This window comes from Phyllobates terribilis, unplaced genomic scaffold (assembly GCF_046119375.1).
Source record: "Phyllobates terribilis strain yellow unplaced genomic scaffold, ASM4611937v1 Scaffold_1__5_contigs__length_1240528914, whole genome shotgun sequence".
Taxonomy (NCBI): Eukaryota; Metazoa; Chordata; class Amphibia; order Anura; family Dendrobatidae; genus Phyllobates; species Phyllobates terribilis.
This window is the reverse complement of record NW_027362761.1, coordinates 112,067,898-112,089,492: the sequence shown is the minus strand read 5'-3', so window position 1 is coordinate 112,089,492 and position 21,595 is coordinate 112,067,898. Positions and strand designations below refer to the sequence as shown.

The 21,595-nt window shown below is 42.8% G+C and overlaps 1 protein-coding gene and 1 long non-coding RNA gene across 4 annotated transcripts in view; both read right to left on the bottom strand.

The window, feature by feature from the left end:
- Positions 1–21,595, bottom strand: part of FOCAD (focadhesin) — a 272,768-nt gene that overhangs the window by 10,331 nt on the left and 240,842 nt on the right. For both annotated transcript variants that reach the window (XM_073666136.1, XM_073666149.1), the window contains exons 31-35: positions 16,874–16,996; positions 16,722–16,799; positions 16,513–16,584; positions 16,119–16,221; positions 7,619–7,699 (exon numbers count right to left, since the gene is read on the bottom strand). In XM_073666136.1, the coding sequence (XP_073522237.1) occupies positions 7,619–7,699; positions 16,119–16,221; positions 16,513–16,584; positions 16,722–16,799; positions 16,874–16,996 (457 nt within the window). The remainder of the gene's footprint in view (positions 1–7,618; positions 7,700–16,118; positions 16,222–16,512; positions 16,585–16,721; positions 16,800–16,873; positions 16,997–21,595) is intronic.
- LOC141166005 (uncharacterized) lies at positions 18,045–19,923 on the bottom strand. Of its 2 annotated transcripts, none has more exons than XR_012251234.1 (5): positions 19,413–19,923; positions 18,953–19,321; positions 18,736–18,871; positions 18,495–18,656; positions 18,045–18,248 (listed from the first exon to the last, which is right to left on the bottom strand). It is a non-coding gene; the product is annotated as an uncharacterized lncRNA (long non-coding RNA). The 2 variants fall into 2 exon arrangements; XR_012251232.1 differs by lacking the exon at positions 18,045–18,248 and adding an exon at positions 18,370–18,424.

Sequence of the window (21,595 nt, the reverse complement as noted above, 5' to 3'; positions counted from 1 at the left end):
ATTTGTATTCAGCCCCATGTAGTCTGATACCCCTAATTAAAGTTCTGAGTGCCAATTGCCCCCAGAAGTTACATAATTAGTATGTGACTTCTGCAACTGATCTCAGACTGACATCCTCCTTAATCCGAACCTCACACCTCCGTCTCCAAGACTTCTCTCGTGCCTCGCCAGGTTTCTCGAATGCACTGCCCCAAACGATCCGACTGATATCTAGTCCTCATGTCTTCAAACGTGCTTTAAAAACACATCTGTTTAGAGAAGTCTATCACCTCAACTCACCAATCTAACTCTCCCCTGCTCCCTCCTAAATATTAATTTTAATCTGCCCCTGTATATTCATCTGTCTCCACATCCGCCATGCACCAAATAGCACACGGTAACTGCCATTAGATGGATACTGGCTGATGACCATGTTCTTCCTATTGTGTCCCCCCCATTTCCATATAGATTGTAAGCTTGCGAGCAGGGCCCTCACTCCCTCACTGTTGAAATGTCATACATTGTATTGTTTATATTGTCTGTATATGTACCTACTTAATTGTGAAGTGCGGCGGAATAAGTTGGCACTATATAAATAAAAATTAATATTATATTATTAAATTGAGTACAACTGTGTGGCCTGTGGCCTTAGTTGTATACTCCACAAATCTGGCCTTTATGGAAGAGTGTCAAGAAGAAAGTCATTTTTTAAATCAAGCCATAAGAAGTCCCGTTTGCAGTTTGCAAAAAGACATGTAGGGGAAAAAGTTAGCATGTGGAAGAAGGTGCTTTGGTCAGATGAGACCAAAGTAGAACTTTTTGGGCTAAATGTAAAATGCTGTCTGTGTGGAAAACCAACAATGCACTTCACCCTGAAAACACCATCCCCACCGTCAAACATGTCGATGGCAGCATGATGTGGGGATGCTTTTCTTTAGTAGGGAAGAAAACCTGTTAGAGGCTGCCAAAGACTTGATTCTGGGGCTTTGGTTCACCTTCCAGTAGGACAGCGACCCTAACATACCGCCAGAGTTACAATGGAATGGTTTAGATCAAAGCATATTTAGGTGTTTGAATGACCTAGTCACAGTCCAGACCTAAATCTCATTGAGAATCTGTGGAAAGACTTGAAAATTGCTGTTCACAGAAGTTCTCCATCCAATCTCACTGAGCTAGAGCAAGTTTGTTAAGAAGAATGGACAAAAATGTCAGCCTCCAGAAGTGCAAAGCTGGCAGAGACATACCCCAAAAGACTTGCAGCAAAAGGTGGCCTACAAAGTTTAGACTCAGGGGGGCTGAATACAAATGCACGTCACAATTTTCAGATTTATATTTTTAAAATAATTAGAAAACAATGTACCATTTTCTTTACACTTCACAAATACTTGCTATTTTGTGTTGTTATATCACATGAAATCCCAATAAAAAATCATTTGTGGGTATAACATGAAAATGTGGGACAGTTCACATGGTATGAATAATTTTTCAAGGCACTGAATATGATGTTTTTGGTTACAATGTTATAAATGCCACTGTGAGGAGTTGGCCACTTACTAAAGACTATTGCACCCGATGCACGTAGAGCAGAGTCCGCAGCTCTAAGGGATGCAAACTTTTTCTAGCACAGAGCACCGTTGATCTTATTGTATTTTATTATAGATTTGCTTGCTGTGTTTTATTAGTAATTTCTTTGCTCGTCAGTTCAGCCTCAGGAATCAATGCTTACATTCAGTGACAGTAAGCAGAGGAAGACGTGCTGGTTGGATCTTATGTATACATAAGGCCAGTCAGGAGATTGCTAGGGAAAATGTAAAGCAATCATTCCATTAATCTCGACAGTGTCTCAGGGGCCTTAAGCCATTGTACTGCCAGCAACTAGTCCCATTGTGTGGATGGGGATAGTAGACCCAGGGGAGCAGTCACCTCAGTGGGTCTCACATGCAGTCTCAGGAGATGGGGCTCAGCCAGAGTGAGATACCCCACCAATGCACAGTTAGTTTTGGGGGGGTAGGTGTTTCCCGAGGGCCAGGCTCAATTTCCTGGAGGCGGCTTGGGGTATTGAAGATACTGACAAGAAAATGGGGCTTTTTAGCTGTAGTGAAATTCACGTGCTGTTGTCGTGATATCTGTCGACTGGAGGAGCATAAGCTGTCACTGCCGACTATACCGGCGGAGAATACAAAAAGCAGTGGGCAAACCAAAAGGTGGGAGACATTGGGTATTGCCTGGTATGGGGGCAGTGGAACTACTGATCCCGGGTTGGTAACTTGAGGACTGAGAGAATTGCATTTTGACCATTTATCTGGAATTGCTGTATTACCGTGGACTGAAGAAATAAAATGAATTGCATCGTTAACCTGCCTAGGTGATTATTACAACCCGCAACCTAAAATCTTCACAGCCACTATTACATATATTTCAAAAGCTGCACATATCTATATCTTACACATAGGGTATAGATCTAGGCTCTGTTCAGCATTAAAGTATTTGTCTAATCTTTTTGCTTCAGGAGCACATTGCTTCTCAGCCTCCCGGCTTCCTGCTTGCCGAGAGACCATACGTTCCTGAAGATTGACAGTTCAGGTTAGCGGCATGGGTGCTGCGCTGGTCTGAATTGTGATCTGTCTGATGCAGCTAGCAATAGCAGCTTTGCCCCTGCAGCATTGAAAGAACACTGTAAAGGACACTGAAGCTCATTAGATGAAAGCTACACAGCAAACAGCTTTGTAAGCGCGCACACTTTGCCTAGGAAACCGTCCACCTATGCTCTTCCAATGCTGCAGAGGCAACCAGGGCTGTGGAGTCGGAGTTGTTGTCGGTATAAAATGGACCGACTCCGAAAATATATAATAAATTGGGTTCATTAGTACAATGCAGGATGTGCTGTAAATGTTTTCATAAGAATTTGGCATAGTTATTGTCCTATAAATGTCTGTTCTGTTCCAGATCTAATGATCTCGGCTTTTAGCTGAGATGAATCTGTGCTACACTTTATCTACATGCTCAGTAGTGAGGCCGTGCTGTGGAGTCGGAAGTCAGGGAAACTGAGGAGTCTGAGGTTTGGCTTACCACGGCTCTGGAGGCAATGTGCAGTAAATTGTAAATGAAAAATCCCCCCATACTTGAGAAGAGATAAACTGTAAAATTGTTTGTTTTTACAAACATGTTGCTATTTTTCTCATGTAAGAAGTTAAGAAGCTGAGCTAATCTTAAAGGGTTCCTCTAGCAATTCCTCTAGCATGCTCTAGTAAAAAATAACAACATAAGCCTTACATACCGGTACTTTGTTACAATAAAAGTCAATGGAGTCTGTCAGGTTTCATCACAATCAGCTGCACAGAAACCATGAATCTAATGTGAACGGATCCTAATAATATCTTTCCTATTTCCAACGTAACAGAGAAGGTCACACAATGTGTTCAAAGTATAATATACTTTATACATCAAATATTCACGAATTTCAAAAGTCAAATACAAACGGATATGGACAAATATCACTTTGATACCTGCGGCACACATCAGGCCTTTGACAAATGGAGGTAGGTAAATTACCAAATAAAATAACTGAAAATTAATGTGCTGCTACTATGTTTCATAAGACACTATTCTAGGCACACAAGCTGGGACTGATGTCTTGTAAAATGAGAGAGAACTAACTCTCAGATTGTGGTTAGACAGTGGAACTAAAATGATACCGACTTCCTTTGTTGCAAAATTAAATACTAAAGAGGAAATCCAGAAAAAAAAGATCTGATACATCAGGAACTGGTGTCTAAGAGCCTAAAAGCTGCAGGACACTATAGAACTGCTCATAGATTTGTCGCTCTACAACACTTCCATACAAATATTTATGGCTGTTGAAACAATTAAAGTGAGTCTTTAAAGGGGTTGTTCAGGATTACAAAAACATGGCTGCTTTCTTTTAAAAACAGTGCCACTCCTGCTCCAGAGGTTGTGTGTGGTATGGCAGCCCAACCTCCGTCACTTCAATGGAGACGAGCTGTAATACCAGATACACCCCAGTCACGCGTGATGCCTTTCTGAAAGACTGTAGCCATGTCAGACCTGATTGTAAAGGGTTTATAGATGCTGTATGTGGTATATGTTTAAAACAATACTTTGTTTAAAAACAAATGAGCGTGGAAAAAACTGGGCCTAACGTGTTGAGCAATTTGGAACATTTTAAGCAGAAACTCTGTAAAAAAAAAAAAAAAAAAAAAGTTACAATATTTTTGAAATCCATACTTCCATACAAGCTACGTCAGTACAGATTTGACACTTAAATAATTTTAATTACAAAGTAAATATTTTTGTGAAATCACTGTGGCCCCGATTCATTAAAGGAGTTGTCCACTACTTTCACATTGATGCCCTATGCGTATGATCGGCCGGGGTCCCGCACACAGCACCCCCGCCGATGAGCTATTATCGGTGGCGGCGGCCACAGACCGGAAGTGCTCACCTGCACTGCTTGGCCGTCAAGTTGTAGTGGCCGGTGCTTGTTACTGCACTATTCAATTGAATGGGAGGCGGATGTGCAGTACCCCGCTGCGGCCACTACAGATGGACGGCCAAGCACCGCAGGTAAGCACTTCCAGCCTGCAGCCGCCAACACCAGCACCAATAACAGTTGATCGTCGGGGGTGCCGCATGCGGGACCCCGGCCGATCCTACATTAATGCCCTATCCTACGGACAACTTCTTTAAGAATGATGTCGCACACATCAGTCTTAATGAGAACTGTGCAGGAATAAGATGTGTAACATTAATTAGGAGGCTCATGCCTTTTAATGAATTCAGAGCATCTTATTGGTGGAGTGCGCCTCACCAGAAATCTTCAGACAGTCAAAGACAGGACTAACATTTCTGGTGTAAGAAATGCCAGCACTAGCAATGAATTTGATGGGCGAGCGTAACCACACCCGGTCCCGCATCCTTCCCAACTCAACCCATTTTGGCAGAGTTGCTTAAAACTGGCGTGAAAACACCAAAAGTTGCTACATTTTTGTGCATCTCAGCATTACACAACAAAATTGTGACTTTCCAAAGTGTTTTACTCTAATTTTCTCGTCAATACATGTTAATAAATCTCCCCCTATATCTTCAACAGCCTAATGAAATATGCACTTTACTTTTAAGGACTAGTTATTGCTATTTGTATGTTCCCAGTAACCTTTATTGTGCCCTCTGATAACACAGAAAACAAGACTTGCAAAAAAAAAAGTCAAAAGTTTAGACACCTGTTGATGCATTGGTTTTCCTTGTTCTTATTGGAATCTGCACATTGTAGATTCAGACTGGAGGTAACAAAATCACAAAACACCACATATGGAAACAAGGAGTAAAGAAACTGGTGTGAAACAAAACCTATTATGTGCTGTGCCTTAAATTCCTCAAAGTAATAGCCTTTCACTCAGATAACAGATTTACACCCCCTGGGCATTCTCTCCAACATCTTCAACAGGTAGTCATCTGAAGTGGTTTCCAATGAACAGGTATTACTTGTCAAAAGTTTACTTGTGGGATCATCTGCAGTCAGAAACGGTTTGCGACCATCGGGTATACTTTGCAGAGGCACTGTTGTTACACAGATCTCTTCAAAGTTGACCTCTATTCCACAACTGTTAAGACTGAATAAGCCAAGAAGCTTTCAACTTATTAGAAGAAAAAAAAGACAGTCCTTCATTCTTTTAATGATCTGGAAAAGTGCTAGAACCTTGAAGTTATCCTCAAGTGTAGTAATGAAAACCATCAATCACAATCATCAAACTGGTTCTCTTGAGGACAAAAAAAAAAAAATCACAGAACAAAAATCCAACCATATTACCAATAGCATGTCCAAAAACAAATGCACAAGATGATGCAGTGCAAAATACTAATGAAACAACCACTTGTAATCACTTAGAATAGGGATTTGCAATATAATGAGGGCCTTTGATGTGGGTTGCGAGCGTGTGTATTTTTTTTTACATCTTTTTTGCACATTTTCCATTTTTACACAGGGTGAATGCTGGGACCTCCAGTGGTGGCTGGTATGTTGGGGAGTCTGTCCAGTAGTGTGTACTTATGGTACTGAGCAGCCAGCCTGATCTAATAGTAGGGGCGTTACTAATAGGCTCTTATCCGGACAACAGTATATCTCACGTAATGGTGTGAATGACACCCTATGCAAGGCTGTGTACATTTGGAATATTAGGCAACCATGCCCCTGATGCTAGGTAGTAAGTGGTTGTATTATTTAGTATTATTAGCATTTTGCACCTGTGCAGCCCCGGTTTTATCATGGGAGCCTGCTGTATCCTGTTGAGCATTTGTGTTTGGACATGGTTTGTGTTTGGACATGGTTACATGGACAAAATTGATGTCCTTTTCCAGTGTATTGTTTCTCTTGAGAACAGTCACATAAATGAAAGTCCAATAATTGTCTCTGCTGCAGAGGATATGTTCATCAAAATTATCAGCCATGGAAAATGCAAATTGACAGTACCTCAGATATCAGTCCTCATAAATGATGCATAGACAACAAATACCAGATACACCTGAACATCAGTTGTCTAGCGGAGGCATTTTTGGTTGAATTGCTGCAAATAAGCCAATGTTGAGGAAAGAAAAAAAGAAGAGTCTTGTTTGGATCAAGCAACGCAAGGACTGGACATTAGATCTGTGGAAATCTGTACTGTGGTCTGATTAGTCAAAGTTTCAGATTTTTGGTACCAACAACAATCTCCTTGTGAGACTCAGAAAAGGTGAGCAGATGGTTTCTACATGTGTGGTGCCCATTATCAAACATGTAGAGGAAGGTATGTTGGTGTGGGGGTACTTTTCTGGTGACAATCTTGGTGATTTATTAGAAAATTCAAGATACACAAACCCAGCATGGCTACCACATCATCGAAAGGTCATCCTTTTGGGTTTGCACTTAGTGGGACCATTATTTGTGTTGCAGCAGGACAATGACCCAAAACACACCTCCAGTCTATGTAAGAGCTATGTGACCAGGAAGGAGTGGGATGGAGTGCGGTGTCAGATGACATGGCCTCCACAATCATTCAACATCAACCCAAATGACGGTTGAGTTGGACCGCAGATTAAAAGCAACGCAGCCAAAAAACACTCAGCATATATAAAACGCCTTCAAGGCTGTTGGAAAGCTATTCCATGTGACTATATAATGAAGCTGTCAAGGTGGTGTAAAGCTGTCATCAAAATAAAAGGGGGTACTTTGAGGAATTTAAAGTTTAAACACATTTATTTTTTTTCAACCATGTTTCTATTCTTCTTTTTTCCCTTCGTGGTTTTGCGGCCTTCAGTCTTAATATACAATATGCACATTGAAATAAGAACCAAGAAAACCATTGCATGAACAAGTAAGTGCAAACTTTTCACTGGCCTGGAATGTACTTTAACAGGAATTCATAAGGTGCACATAGATTTAAGGTCTTCAATTATTTCTGCGAATAACACAATGTAGAGGATTTACTAGTATTCCCAGTGTACAGGGTTGATCTAAAATCTGTTAGTTTGACAACCAGAAAAGAACTTTCCTCCTTTTGGTAAACCTAACTATGTCAATTAATTAAGGCTGATTTTTGCTTCCTCTGAGAATAAAAGGTTGAATTCAATAAAACAATAATAATACCTTTCTTTCCAGCCGAAATAATGAAATCCACAAGAGCGCGTATTAAACTTCTCTCAGGCAGATAGCTGAAATCTGGAGGAACTGAAGTCAGAAAATGTGATTAACTAGTGAGTTTTCATGTGCTGATGCATTAGTGCAATTAGTTGAGGCGCTTTCATGATTTAGGCTCTGTTCACATTTGCGCTAGAGAATCTTTTGCAAATTACATCAGATTTAATGGAATGCATAGCACTGCATGCTGCACTGGTTTTCCCATCAAAACACTATAAGTAATTCAATAAAGTCCAACAGGGCACAAATGGTATCGGAGAGCCCTACCTACATAAAAAGTATAGTCATATCAGCGCATGGATAAAGAATACAACTTCTGTATTCAGAACAGAATTCTTCTTGAAATGCTAAGTCAATTTTGAGGATTTTTTTGGCCTGTTTCCCAGTGCTCAGTAGCTAGTCTTTACATTATCCCAACTTATCTTAAAGGTCCGGTCACTATATATTGATGACCTGTGAATAGGTTATTAATATCAGATGGGTGGTGGTCTGACAACCTTTATACCCATTGATTAGCTGCTATAAGCTCAAGTGGCACCTGGATATAAAAACATAGCAGCAATGCACAGTTCCATTCAATGTGTAGTGGCCACTGCCGGGTACTGCAGAGCAGGTGCAATTGGACTTATAACAGCTAATCGGTGGGGGTGTCAGACAAGCACAGATCTGGTATCTTGTAACCAGACAAGCCCTTTAAACATTATTAGTTGACTTACCTGTGTAATTTGTATGTTTAGAACATGTTGCCATGACTTTTCGATTACACATTGCAGAAATTGTCTATATCAGTCCTGGGCAAAGTGCGGCCTGCAGGTGACATCTGAATCTCTGGCTGTTCCAGTCCGGCCCGTGGACCGCGACAGCCAAAGGGCTGAAACAGTGGCCGACAGCCACCTCCTGCCCTCCCCCACCGTCCATTGCAAGCAACTGGTATCCTTGGGATGCAAGCAACTGTGAATACATTAGTGGAGGAGGGGCAGCAGACCCCTTCTTCTACCAATCAGCGTGAGACAGCAAACGCGATTACATAATTTCATTGTGTCAGCTGTGCACCGCGGAGAGTCAGTGCAACAGAGACAGGAGCAGAGAGCTGGGGGAACAGGAGCGAGGTATGTGGTCTTTTTTTTTTTCATGTGTATGGGATATTTGTATGTACATAGGAGGCTATGTGGGGCTCATGCTATATATATGGGAGGCTATGTGGGGGCATGCTGTGTATGGGAGGCTATGTGGGGCTCATGCTGTGTATGGGAGGCTATGTGGGGCTCATGCTGTGTATGGGAGGCTATGTGGGGCTCATGCTGTGTATGGGAGGCTATGTGGGGCTCATGCTGTGTATGGGAGGCTATGTGGGAGGCTATGTGGGGCTCATGTTGTTGTGACAAAGTCACTGACAAAGTACTGGAGGGGAGATATGCGTCACTGAGGTTGTTCGCTTCAGTGATATGAACCTGGGAAAACGCTCCGGCACACTAAGTGCTGAGAGGGGTTTATCGGCCATGTTTTGGTCTAGGTTGAGTGAACAGCTGTAGAGTGGGTGGCTGTTCACCATATCTCACCCCAGAATGGAGTCCAGAGGATAAATACACAGCCTTCTGGCTCATTGATTGTTGGGTGTGTCTGGAGTTGGGAGCTCCAGAACGGTGCTTGATTATAAGGAAAGTTGAACCTTTTTTTATGTTTGTTTTCTTGAGCAGATGAATCCCCACAGCAACATGGACTATGTCATACGTTATGTTTTTGTTTTCCCATTAGCAAAACAAACACGGCCTTCCTGGCCTAACGCTGCACTGGTTTATGCAGTACCATTAATAAACCCGTGTAAGATTTAAAGACACAGTGTTCCTGTGTCTACCTCTAGGTTTAGCCGAGTGAGCCGATCTACCACAGTTGGTGAAAAAGGTGAGCAACATCTCCAGGAAGCAAGTGTGACGGCTGTGGACAAACTGCATGCCCTGGGTAAAGGCGGCTATAGGGATGGAACAGCGGTCAGACAAAATGGAGGAGCTGATCAAGCAACTGGATCTAATCCAGCAGCAGCACTGAGAGCAGCAGCAGCAGCACTAAGAGCAGCAGCAGCACTAAGAGCAGCAGCAGCACTAAGAGCAGCAGCAGCACTAAGAGCAGCAGCAGCACTAAGAGCAGCAACAAGTACAGCAGGAGACAAAAAAACTCCTGATGCAGCAGATCTAAGAGCAGCAAAGCCAGATGGAACTTCTGGCAGGGGATGTCCGCAGCAAAGAAACCACCCCTACCCCAAGTCCAGGTGATGTCTCATACATCCGGAAGGCGGTAAGATGAGCTATATAAAAGATGACCCCAGGTGATTATGTTGAGGCATTTTTGATTGTGTTCGAAAGGGTAGCAGAGCGGGAGACGCTGCCGCTGCAGCAGTGGGCGGAGGTGCTGGCCCCCTATTTAACTGGGGAACCCCAAAAGGCTTATTATGACCTGGCCCTACAGAATGCACAGGAGTATGCCAAATTAAAAACAGATAATGGCATGCTCAGGAGTGACTTTGTCTGTTAGAGCTCAAAGGGTCCACCACTGGGAGTATTCCGGTGACAAACCCCCTCACTCCCAAATGTTCGACCTACTACATCTGGTATAGAAGTGGCTGCAGCCGGAGTCTCTACCCCAGCCCAGATGGTTGAGCGAGTTGTTATGAACAGATTCATTCACTCCCTTCCTAGGCCGGTGCAGACCTAGGTTGCCCAGAGAGACCCCCGGAATGCAGACAACCAGGTTGGCCTAGTGGAAAGGTACCAGGTGGTCGAGAAGTCCTTAAGGAAACCAGGTGGTGTTGCATCCCTGTACTGGGGTACCCTGAAGTAGCTTGACTCTCAAAAGAAGGATAGTAGAGCCACAACAGGGGTAGTCCAAGGTCCCAAGATGTCGCTGAGGGGTTGCTAAAGGCCACTGTTAAGGACTTAATTTGATGGAGATGTCATGGTCCAGGGCACATAGCCGTCCAATATCCGCCGAACCGATGGACTGCAGCATGAGGAGGTGATGTTCACATTATGCTTATCCAGCCTGCAATGTGGACTATCAGCCCGTTCAGGCACAAGCATATCCTGTGGCAATAAATGAGGTACTGGTGTCGGGACTCTTGGACTCGGGGAGTTTGGGAACCCTGGTAAGGGCCACACTCCCCACAAATTAATCCTCAGAAAAAACGTGGGCGTCCTCTGAAATCAAAGGGAAGTGATGGACTACCCCGTTGAGTGTCTATAAAAATGAACTGTGGCACTGAGTCCCTCGACATTGGAGTAGTTAAAGACTTGCTACACACAGTAATAATAGGGCGGGACTTTAGTTTGTTCTGGGACTTATGGCGAAAGGCGGGGGCACCAAGTTACTCAGATAGAAGCAGGTTCAACCGTGAAGAATGCCCAGTGCAGTCGGAGGCGGATGAGTTCCCCCTGTGTGTCCTTGCTGGCAAAGAGGATGAGACGGTGACCCATGAGGCTGAGATTCTTGAGTTGGAGGTTTCTGGGGGAAATTTTGGAACTACTCAAATGGAGGACCTTAAGTTAAAAGGGGCATGAAAACAAGGCGACTGTGATAAATGGGGTTGCCAAAGAGCCGGGGGCTGACACCAGGTTTCAATATTTCACAGCAAATGAGGATCTTCTATATCGGATCAGTAAACTGAGAGGTGAAGTATTAGAGCAGCTGCAAGTACCGGGACTGGGCATAGTGTACTAGTCTTGACCCATTCTCATGTCTTGGGTGGGCATCTGGGCATAGACAAAACCAAGAAGCGGATGTTTCAAAGGTTCTACTAGCCCAGGTATCACACAGAGATTGTTAATTATTGCCAGTCCTGTCCTACCTGTCAGCTAACTGCTCCTGTCTCCCACTTCCTCAATCCCCTGGTGCCGTTACCCATTATAGAGGTCCCATTTGATCCGATTGCCATGGACCTTGTCAGGCCCCTAGTTAAGTCAGCCAGAGGTCACCAATATATCCTGGAGGTAATCTACTAAGCAACATGGTACCTGGAGGCGGTACCACTAAAACTCCTCTGCCAGGTGCATAGCCTGAGAGCTAGCTCATATTTTCTTCCGGATGGGCCTGCCAAAGGAAATCCTGACGGACCAGGGAACGCCGTTTATGTCCAAGGTAATGAGAGCGTTACATAAGGCTCTCCAGATTTCACAACTCAGAACTGTGTTTGATTATAAGGAAAGTTGAACCTTTTTTTTCCCCTGGGCAAACGGATCCCCACAGCAACACGGACCGTGCCATACGTTATGTTTTTGTTTTCCCGTTGGGCCAGGAAGAAAGTGTTCGTTTTGCTAATGCTGCACTGGTTTATGCAGTACCTTTAATAAACCAGTGGAAGATTTAAATAGCCTTGCCAGTCTTTGTATCAGTCGGACTCATCTGCATCTGTGGTTCCAGTGTTCCTGTCATGCCTATCTGTATCAGCTGTACTCTCCTACCGGGCTGTTCCAGCTACCTGTCCCTTGGGGGTCAGCAGCCGTGTACCTGAGGTCAGTCCTGGTGTAGCACCTGGTCTCGCCTACCTGGGCTCTCCTCGGACCGCGGCACCGTCAGCTGCCGTGCATCCGGGGTCAGCCTTGGTGTGGCGCTTAGTCACGCCACTCCAGGTTCTCCTCGGGTCTTGGCACAGTTCCACCACCCAGTCCATTACAAGCATGATTTAGAGTATAATCACATATGTGCCCATATGCTCAGGCCGTATATAATGTTAAAGTTCATAAGCTGACAGTCACACACTATGGTGACATCACCATAATACAGCAATGCCTAGAACTAGTCATACACTAAGGTGACATCACCATAATACAGCAGTGCCTAGAACTAGTCATACACTACTGTGACATCACCATAATACAGAAATGCCGAGAACTAGTCATACACTACTGTGACATCACCATAATACAGCAATGCCTAGAACTAGTCATACACTACTGTGACATCACCATAATACAGCAATGCCTAGAACTAGTCATACACTACTGTGACATCACCATAATACAGAAATGCATAGAACTAGTCATACACTACTGTGACATCACCATAATACAGAAATGCCTAGAACTAGTCATACACTAAGGTGACATCACCATAATACAGCAGTGCCTAGAACTAGTCATACACTACTGTGACATCACCATAATACAGCAGTGCCTAGAACTAGTCATACACTACTGTGACATCACCATAATACAGCAGTGCCTAGAACTAGTCATACACTACTGTGACCTCACCATAATACAGAAATGCCTAGAACTAGTCATACACTACGGTGACATCACCATAATACAGCAGTGCCTAGAACTAGTCATACACTACTGTGACATCACCATAATGCAGCAGTGCCTAGAACTAGTCATACACTACTGTGACATCACCATAATACAGAAATGCCTAGAACTAGTCATACACTACGGTGACATCACCATAATACAGCAGTGCCTAGAACTAGTCATACACTACTGTGACATCACCATAATACAGAAATGCCTAGAACTAGTCATACACTACTGTGACATCACCATAATACAGCAGTGCCTAGAACTAGTCATACACTACTGTGACATCACCATAATACAGCAGTGCCTAGAACTAGTCATACACTACTGTGACATCACCATAATACAGAAATGCCTAGAACTAGTCATACACTACTGTGACATCACCATAATACAGAAATGCCTAGAACTAGTCATACACTACGGTGACATCACCATAATACAGAAATGCCTAGAACTAGTCATACACTAAGGTGACATCACCATAATACAGCAGTGCCTAGAACTAGTCATACACTACTGTGACATCACCATAATACAGCAGTGCCTAGAACTAGTCATACACTACTGTGACATCACCATAATACAGCAGTGCCTAGAACTAGTCATACACCACTCTGACATCACCATAATGCAGCAGTGCCTAGAACTAGTCATACACCACTGTGACATCACCATAATACAGAAATGCCTAGAACTAGTCATACACTACGGTGACATCACCATAATCCAGAAATGCCTAGAACTAGTCATACACTACTGTGACATCACCATAATCCAGAAATGCCTAGAACTAGTCATACACTACTGTGACATCACCATAATACAGCAGTGCCTAGAACTAGTCATACACCACTGTGACATCACCATAATACAGAAATGCCTAGAACTAGTCATACACTACGGTGACATCACCATAATACAGAAATGCCTAGAACTAGTCATACACTACGGTGACATCACCATAATACAGAAATGCCTAGAACTAGTCATACACTACTGTGACATCACCATAATACAGAAATGCCTAGAACTAGTCATACACTAAGGTGACATCACCATAATACAGAAATGCCTAGAACTAGTCATACACTAAGGTGACATCACCATAATACAGAAATGCCTAGAACTAGTCATACACTAAGGTGACATCACCATAATACAGAAATGCCTAGAACTAGTCATACACTACTGTGACATCACCATAATACAGCAGTGCCTAGAACTAGTCATACACTACTGTGACATCACCATAATACAGCAGTGCCTAGAACTAGTCATACACTACTGTGACATCACCATAATACAGAAATGCCTAGAACTAGTCATACACTACTGTGACATCACCATAATACAGAAATGCATAGAACTAGTCATACACTACGGTGACATCACCATAATACAGAAATGCATAGAACTAGTCATACACTACGGTGACATCACCATAATACAGAAATGCATAGAACTAGTCATACACTACGGTGACATCACCATAATACAGAAATGCCTAGAACTAGTCATACACTACGGTGACATCACCATAATACAGAAATGCCTAGAACTAGTCATACACTACTGTGACATTACCATAATAAAGAAATGCATAGAACTAGTCATGCACTACGGTGACATCACCATAATACAGAAATGCCTAGAACTAGTCATACACTACTGTGACATCACCATAATAAAGAAATGCATAGAACTAGTCATGCACTACGGTGACATCACCATAATACAGCAGTGCCTAGAACTAGTCATACACTACGGTGACATCACCATAATACAGAAATGCATAGAACTAGTCATACACTACGGTGACATCACCATAATACAGAAATGCCTAGAACTAGTCATACACTACTGTGACATTACCATAATAAAGAAATGCATAGAACTAGTCATACACTACGGTGACATCACCATAATACAGAAATGCATAGAACTAGTCATACACTACTGTGACATCACCATAATACAGAAATGCATAGAACTAGTCATACAATACTGTGACATCACCATAATACAGCAGTGCCTAGAACTAGTCATACACTACAGTGACATCACCGTAATACAGAAATGCATAGAACTAGTCATACACTACTGTGACATCACCATAATACAGCAGTGCCTAGAACTAGTCATACACTACTGTGACATCACCATAATACAGCAGTGCCTAGAACTAGTCATACACTACGGTGACATCACCATAATACAGAAATGCACAGAACTAGTCATACACTACTGTGACATCACCATAATACAGAAATGCCTAGAACTAGTCATACACTACTGTGACATCACCATAATACAGAAATGCATAGAACTAGTCATACACTACGGTGACATCACCATAATACAGAAATGCATAGAACTAGTCATACACTACGGTGACATCACCATAATACAGAAATGCATAGAACTAGTCATACACTACGGTGACATCACCATAATACAGAAATGCATAGAACTAGTCATACACTACGGTGACATCACCATAATACAGAAATGCCTAGAACTAGTCATACACTACTGTGACATCACCATAATAAAGAAATGCATAGAACTAGTCATACACTACGGTGACATCACCATAATACAGCAGTGCCTAGAACTAGTCCTACACTACTGTGACATCACCATAATACAGAAATGCATAGAACTAGTCATACACTACTGTGACATCACCATAATACAGAAATGCATAGAACTAGTCATACACTACTGTGACATCACCATAATACAGCAGTGCCTAGAACTAGTCATACACTACTGTGACATCACCATAATACAGAAATGCCTAGAACTAGTCATACACTACTGTGACATCACCATAATACAGAAATGCATAGAACTAGTCATACACTACTGTGACATCACCATAATACAGCAGTGCCTAGAACTAGTCATACACTACTGTGACATCACCATAATACAGCAGTGCCTAGAACTAGTCATACACTACTGTGACATTATCATAATATAGTAATGACTATAAATACTCATACACTAATGTCTTGAATAAAAACCAAACAAACCTACACAACATGCAAAACCGTCAAGACAAAAATTGGGAACCATACAAAATCTGTTACATTTTAGCACGTTCTAAAGGTTTCCAATTGTTATTTATTTGCCACAAGCTTTTGTGCACTCACCAGAAGTTCTGCTCTGAGATGAAGATAGACTCGATAAGTGGAGATGTCCAAGGATCCAAGCTGCATTAGTCTGTAGGCCAGTGGCTCCAGAAAAGTTAATAACCTGGAGAAACAATAATTTGGTTTTTGAATGAAACTATATTTTAATTGGCACAGGTTTTAGGTTTATTGAGAGTAATATTTCTAGTCCTGAGAAGACCTAAACACAAGAAAGACACCTAGTATACCACAGTATAGTTCAGTTTGGCAATGAAATTGAAATAGCATAGACAAGTGGATGGTTACTGTATATGTAGGTCCCACTCTAATCTAAGCATTGTCTAGCCCTCCATCAGTACAATGATGTGTCCATTTCCCTGGCTCTGTGCATGTGTCACACTTTTTTTTTCCATACCTGAGTAATAGTTTTGATTACTTCATTAAGTTTGCTTTGGTAAAGAGATGACTGAATAGCCTCAGACTTGAGCTGCAATGAGAGATTTGATGAAAAATGAGGAAATCCTGTCTTAAAGATCACGAAAAGAAACAACTAAAAAAAATCCTGTCTTATCACTATGGACAATTTCATAGTATGTCAAAACAATTCCTTTATAACGTGCTTACTTGTATGACTGCCGATTCTGATCCGACCAGTGCCACAAGGCCATTGAGTGCTGCTAGGCGCTGCATTGTAGGACAGCCCTGAAGAAAATGTCGCTATTTTAGTAATTGTCTTGCGAATGCCACAAGAGACCATAAAGGACAGAGCTGTTTACCTCGGCGAGCAGGATTTTTATCCAGGCAGGCAGCAAGCGATTGTTCAAGTCCTCAGCTTTCCCATGGCCACCCACTGACAAGCCGTGAACAATACTTCCCAGTGCCAGAGCTAGACCTGGTGTCTGTAGCAGATTAAAGATCAAGATGTTAAGATGTGATTAAATAAAAAAAATGGTTCAATAACAGATCAATCACTGTCTGCCAGATCTCTAACTAAACTTAAGTCCCTCATATACAATAGAGAGCTGTCTGCTAAACAATGCTTTGGTTAGTTGCCATCTCCACCGACTCATCCATAGAGGAACGTTGGGCGCTCCTGTGTTCTCTATGACTCCTCTGATGGCAGCTTATCTCCCGGGAGAACAAAATAATAGACAGGCCAAAATCAGACATGCTGGATCTTTTTCTCCATCATCACCATCTGTTAGGGGAGACTAGGGAGGCCCCCATACACATGGATTGGTAGTCGGCCAATTCAACCAGTATTGGTAGGTTTGGGTGAAATTCATCTAATGTGTAAAAGGGCCATTAGAAAGAAATATTGTGAATCACAGGAGGAGGGTGGGAAACAGCCAGCTTGGAATATCAGTTTTTATTGTAGAACATGGTAGATTTGCACAGGCTTCAAGAAGAACTTGGCTTGTCAAGTGCTATGGGTGGGAGTGGGGAGATAAAACTGAATATCTGCGAAGAACAAGCCTTCTGAACAAAGCTCTTAACAGGATTTTCATATTTGCCAGAAAAACAGGAAAAAATGAGGGAAGGAATCCAGAAATATTACAGAAAACACAGTGAGTATTGTTTATTGCCTTTAACACTGGGTGGTGAGCGTAGATGGGCATGGTTCTTCTAGGGACAGATTCACTCTAACCTTACTTATTTCTATAAAATAATGTTCTGCTATCTTTCTAATAAAACTTTTTTTTGCAACCAAAACTGAAAATTTTGGTTTGCCAAAAGGGAGAAGGAGATAATAACTTTTTTTTTTTACTATGTGGATCCCCTGAAATCTAGAGAGGGACGAGGGAACGCTACTAATATTAATAAGGCTCATAAAATAAGTACAAAACAATGCAGTGCTGGTGAATATTACTAGTGCTATATAAGTATGTGTTCTATAGTAAAAATCGCGCTATCGGTAGTGAAAAAGAGATCAGGAGAAGAGTACTATTATTTTATAAAAATAAGATTTATTTGTTTGGATGCTAGCAATAAAAACTTAATAAAATACAGGATTTAATACAGGATTTAAAAGACGAGTGTAGACAACAATATTTCGATTGGGGTAAAAGAACTAATGGTATACAAGGTGTAATAAATAGTAAAATCCAGCGGTTAATCTGGTGTGGTAAAATGCCTGTGGTGGCTTGGTACCTGGAAAGAAGAGGAGTTTGGTTAGGGCTATTGTTCTCTAGTAATGAATATGCTTAGCTGGCTGTGGATCTGTTACTCACCAGGTATCAGAGTGGGTAAAGTGCAGGTGTGCACTAGGATTGTGGTCCGTCAGGATTCTTAGAGTGGGGCGTGGTCCTGAACGCTTTGTTATGCTCCTGGAGATTTAATGATATGGGGTTAGTGCTGTTAGCTCTGGGTAGGTAGATAGTGGGGTTAGCGACTTACCCACGGAGGAGCTGTTCTGCTTTTGGAGATTGCTTGTTAGCACTCCCTCAGTGGGGGGTGCAGCAGGAGGCTCTGGATTGTATCTCACTTTGTTGCAGAGATGTGACAGGGGGGCTTTTTGATTGCCAGTAGGCGTAGTAACGCTTGAGGATACTCAATGTCCTGTATATAGATATGGAGGAAGGGTTAGGAACTGAGGAATACAGGAATAGTCCACAGTGTGGTAAACCTAGATGTTTACCTGTGCGTGATTATCAGTAATCCAGGGGTGCAACAGGAGGCTCTGGATTGTATCTGTCTCTGAGCAGAGAGGTAGTAGGAGGCTACTGGTTGCCGGGTGATAGGGGGCGTTGTGGCACTCAAGGATAATTGATGTCCTGTATATAGATGGGGAGGGAGAGTTAGGAGCTGAGGTATACAAACAATAAGCCACAATATAAGTAAGCCCGGTTAATTACCTTGTTTAGGGTCCAGGTGTGAAATGGTCAGTCACCTTCTTTATCTGTGGCTGAAGGCCTAAATCAAGGGAAGGTGTTCAGGAGGTTCTGCAAGAGGGTTCAGCCTAGTGGTAGGTGCAGCAGGAGGCTCTGGCTGAGTAATTTACTGGCTAAGTAGCAGTGGGTCTTGTCCCTGGACGCTGAGGTGCAGCAGGGGACCGGCTGCAAATGTGGCAGGAGGCCTGGTCTGGATAAGTATATTCAAGTAGGTGGAAGGCTTTGGTGGCAGGCTGTGTAGTAGATATCCGGGCAAGGTCTATGGTTGTGGAGTCCGGTTTTCAGGCACGGTCCCTACTCGTGTGGAGTCAGGCAGGCCGCGTTCCTGGAATCCTGTCGGTAATAAAGAGGTGAGTGTGTGTGGTTTTGGTCCTTGTGGTGGCGTGTGTCATAAGCGGTGGGGGCCGTGGCCCAGAGTACTTACGGTCCGTAGTCCTGCGGAGATGTCAAGGAGTTGTGGGGCCCGGGGCGAGAGCGGGGTCCCGGCCGGTGACCGCCGCTACTCGCGGGCTTCCGGGTAAGTGGAGCAGGAGAGGAGGGGCGGAGAAGGTGAGGGGGCGCGTTCTATTGGAAGCGCGCGAGAGGCAGAGAGACGAGCTGACACGTGGTGTGCAGCGTGTATTGAGGACGGATGCCTGTGGGCGCCTTCTCTGCTGGGTCAGTCAATTCCAACGCGTTTCGACAGCTGACGGCTGTCTTCATCAGGGATAGTCTGGCCCAGTAGGTGGAGTCCTTTATATACCTGTCTATAATGACGTCATGGCAACGGTCCGCTGTTGGTGGCGTTGTCATGGTAACTATCAGTCGTTGAAAGCAAATAGCTCAATTTCGCTGTTAAGACCCCATGGTCTCAAGGTGTTTAATTTAAAAATCCACTCGCTTTCTTTTCTTGACATATGTTTGATAAAATCACCCTGTCTCCAATGTTTGTGAACTGTTTGTATGCCTATCACTTTAATTCCTTTGATGGATCCTTTATGTTTGTCCGCAAAATGCTTTGACAGGGGGTGGCCCATGTATTTATTTTTAATATTCCTCAGATGTTCATTAATTCTAGTGCCCATTGCTCTTTTAGTCCGGCCTATATACATTTTTTCGCAAGGGCACATTAGTCCATAGATAACCCCCGTAGTGGTACATGTGACAAAGTCTGTGATGGGATATGACTCTTTGCGGTAATTGACAGTGTGTGATTTGGCTGGTTTCAGGGTTTTGCATATTTTGCATTTTTGGCATGGAAAGAACCCTGTAATTTTTTGTTGAAAAGGTGTGACTGGTATTTTTGTGATGATATTATTTTTTACGGTGGGGGCTATGAGTGATCCTAGGTTCCGTGCTTTCCTGAATATGAGCCTGGGCCTATTGGGTATTTGATCGCCAATGATTTTGTCGTCCTTTAGTGTATGCCAGTGTTTTTCCACAATTTTTTTAAAAATGTGCGTATTGGCGGAGTAAGGGGTGATGATGGGCATGATTATATTGGGATTGGGATTGGTTCGTGTTGATTTTGTGGTGTTTGTATCAGTTAAGAGGTTTTGTCTTGGTATTGCAGCTATTTTTTCTTTAGTATTTTTAAGAAACTGAGCATTATATCCTTTTTCCAAGAATTTTTCCGTGAGTGAATCTGCCTCATTGTTGAAGTCTTCCTGTTTGGAGCAGTTCCTATGGAGGCGCAGGTATTGGCTGCGGGGGACATTAAGTAGCCAGTTTGGAAGATGGCAACTGTCTAGCGGAATATAGCCATTGACATCAGTGGGTTTGTGGTATGTACGAGTCTGAATGGAATGGTTTTCGATATAAATATTGAGATCTAGAAAGTTGATTGCAGTGGAGCTAGTGGTAGATGTGAATTCTAAAAAGAATTCATTTTTGTTTAGTTCCTGTATAAATAGATCCAGGGAGGGTTTGTCGCCTGACCAGATGAATAATATGTCATCAATGAATCTCCGCCATAGGACCAGGTTCGCATGTAGTTTGCCTCCAGGATGAATGACTAGGGATTCCCACCTGCCAACATAGAGGTTGGCATAGCTGGGTGCGAACCTAGTGCCCATGGCGGTGCCCCACTGCTGGGAGTAGTAGTCCCCCTCGTAGAGAAAGTAATTATGTGTTAAGATGAAGGACATGCAGTCTATAATGAATGTACTTTGTTCTGAAGGCATTATTTGTTCGAGAAAATGGAGGGAGGCTTCACATCCTTTGGTATGTTGGATGTTTGTGTATAGTGACGTTATATCCATGGTTCCTAGGATATAGTGGTTATCCCATGGGGTGTTGTTGAGTATGCGGATAGCATGTTTGCTATCTTTTAAGTGGGATGGGAGTGTTGGAACCAACTCCTGTAGATGGTGATCTACTAGTCTGGAGAGATTTGATGTCAGGCATTGAATACCGGAGATGATGGGTCTTCCTGGAGGGTTATTAATGTTTTTATGGATTTTTGGTAAGTGGTAAAAGGCGGCTAGTCTGGGGTGTTGAATATTAACATAATCAAATTCATTTTTATTGATGTAACCATTTTGGAGTCCTTTTAAGGTTAGGTTCCGTAGTTCCTTTTGGTAATGGTTGGTTGGATTAGAGGGGAGGATCTGATAGGTTCTAGAGTCG